General features: G+C 39.1%; 1 protein-coding gene across 1 annotated transcript in view; it reads left to right on the forward strand.

Moving 5' to 3' along the window:
- Positions 1-235: 235 nt before the first annotated feature.
- The window catches only part of LOC103363912 (rho GTPase-activating protein 24-like), an 8,407-nt gene continuing 6,013 nt past the window's right edge, over positions 236-2,629 (forward strand). The window contains exons 1-2 of the mRNA XM_008290868.1: positions 236-287; positions 1,886-1,999. Of these exons, the coding sequence (XP_008289090.1) occupies positions 236-287; positions 1,886-1,999 (166 nt within the window). The remainder of the gene's footprint in view (positions 288-1,885; positions 2,000-2,629) is intronic.

A 2,629-nucleotide genomic window follows, 5' to 3' on the forward strand; every position in this document is an offset into this window, starting at 1 on the left:
AAAATATCAGAATGAGCGTCTCCTTTTAAAGGCTTTTTTCCACCAAGGATGAGTCTTTAGGGCCTACCAGGATGCTGCAAAGCAAATCAAAGTCCCACTAGCCAAAACTGGACGGTGACGGGGACCCAAGACGAGAAGAATCCAAACCTCTACTCTCTCAAATGCTTAAATTCTTTCACAAGTCTGCAAAAAGCGTTTGCGTAGTCGCCCCCAGCCGGACGAGGAGTGCTGCAGCATGGGACTCAGCTGCTTCAAGTCCTGGAAACATGACAGTACAGGCCACAAAGGTGAGGCACACACGCTCAGACCATCAGCTTATTACTTATTAATCCCTCCAGAAGTCCTGCCGTGTTGCGGTTGTGGTTGCGGTTGTGTTGCGTTTGCGTTGCGGCGCCCTTGAGTGACGCCTGCTAAACGCTGAGTCAGCGTCCTGGGGCTTCCGTCTGAGGTGACTGTGTGGGTTCACGTGTGCGTACATGCTTCGTACACGCGTGTCTTTGTGTGTTTGATGTGACTTTGGGGAGGACACGCGTAGTGGAGCATGATGGGAAACGGAGAGACTCAGCAGAGCCATATGGAGTCTGAGGGTCTTCGAAGAACCTTGCTTGCTTTGCAGGTTTCTGGAGGAACCTTATTAATTGTGTACTTTGCAATATTTCAGCGTGTCCTATAATCAGCTGGGTTCATTTAATGATGAAGGAAGAACAAGACTGACAGTATTACATTTCTTTATTGCAGTCAGATAATTAAAAAAAAACCTTAATATGACAAAATAAGCAGAATCTAGATGTTTAAATTATGGAGCTCTTTTTTAATAAAATCAAAGATATTTTTTTATAAAGACTAGTTCTGTACACATGGACCAATTTAAAACAATTAACTGATATTTTACAGATTTTCCTTGATTTACTGAATGAAAATGAAATATTAACTGTAAAAACTGTAAATAACGTTCACATCAAAAATCTGTTAAAAAAAAAAAAATTTAATTTGTTCTTTTGCAATACTTGACCATAAAATTCTACAAACTTTGCTGCATTTAAATGATAAAAATTAACTATATTTTACAAATATTTAAAGATATTTTCCATTATCTAAAATAATGTATATTGAAAACTGAAAAATAATACAAGTTTATGTGTATATTTTTAAAGAGTTTTCTCTGTTATTTTACGGATAATTGGGAATGTTTGAAAGAAAAATGTTAACAAAAAACAAAAAACAAAAAACAAACTGTTGTCTTACAAAATGTGGCCAAAACTGTACAGAATAGCCACATAAAAAAATAGATTTTCACAAATGGTAATTCATTCTTTTGACAATGTGTGACCATGAAATTGTGCATTTTTACTGGACTTAAAATGATAAAATATAATAATTTTATAGATATTTGTTGTTATTTTAACATTTTTAACAGTTGCTGAATGCTACAGTACTTTCTAATTTATTTATTTATTTATTGCTGTTCCTTTGCTGCCAGACTTTCACCAATTCTTTATTTATGGATTTCTTATTACAGTGTACTGATAGACTCTCTATTAGCCTTAACTAAAAACACCAAAAGTCTCTTCATTTTGTTAGAATAAACTTTTAAACATCATGGTAATAATCCATATATTTTTAAAAAAAGCTGTAATATTACTGCTACTACTACAACTACTATTAATAATAATACAAATAATGAGTTCAAAATGGAACCCCAAACCCCACAAAATGGTTCTTTGAAGAACCCTTGTGAACATTTTGAAGGTTCCTCCAGAGCGACAATGGTAAGGAACCCCAACTGCAGGTTTCCATCGTGTTGGTTTCAAGTCTCAGCCCTGCAGGTTACTGCTTGGACTTGACCTGAACAAAGCCCTAAAAGCAGCCGGTTGTGTATTCGTAGGTAACAGAGACGTGCTGGCCAGCCCAGGCTCCTACTTCTTCCTGTCTAACAGCGCCGGTCAGGGGGACGAGTGGTTGAAGAGCCTTAACAAGGGAGTCTGGATCCCTTTTACAGGTACATGCACCATTCACTCGGGTTTTACAAAGCAAGGAAGTGCTGCTGTTGCTATGTGGTTCTAATGCCAGTACTGGTTGAAACCTTGTGCTTTCAAATGAAATGATTCACTCCTTTGGAAGTTTTAAATCTCATGAGGGAGGCCACCAAGACAGCTATGACTCCTCTGAAGGAGTTACAAGCTTCAGCGGCTGTGTTGGCACAGACTGTTCATACAACAACTGCTGCCTGTTTTTCAAGAGTCAAAGCTTTATGGTAGAGTTGGCAAAAAGAAAGCCACTGTTGGAAAAAGGTCACGTTAAAACTGAACAAGATTTCATCAGAAGGCATGCGGTAGAGTCTGAAGTCAACTGGAAGAAGGTTCTTTGGTCTGATGAGAACAAAATGGAGTTTTCTATCCATCAGACTGGACGGTACCTTTGGCAGACACCAAACACAGCACATCATCACAAACACAACATCCCTATCGTGAAGCATGGTGGTGGCAGCATCATGACGTGAAGCATGGAGGTGGCAACATCATGATGAGAAGCACGGTGGTGACAGCATCATGGTTGAAGCATGGAGGTGGCAGCATCATGATGTGAAGCACGGTGGTGACAGCATCATGGTTGAAGCATGGAGGTGGCA

This window comes from Stegastes partitus, unplaced genomic scaffold (assembly GCF_000690725.1).
Source record: "Stegastes partitus isolate 25-593 unplaced genomic scaffold, Stegastes_partitus-1.0.2 Scaffold699, whole genome shotgun sequence".
In the NCBI taxonomy this organism is placed as follows: domain Eukaryota; kingdom Metazoa; phylum Chordata; class Actinopteri; family Pomacentridae; genus Stegastes; species Stegastes partitus.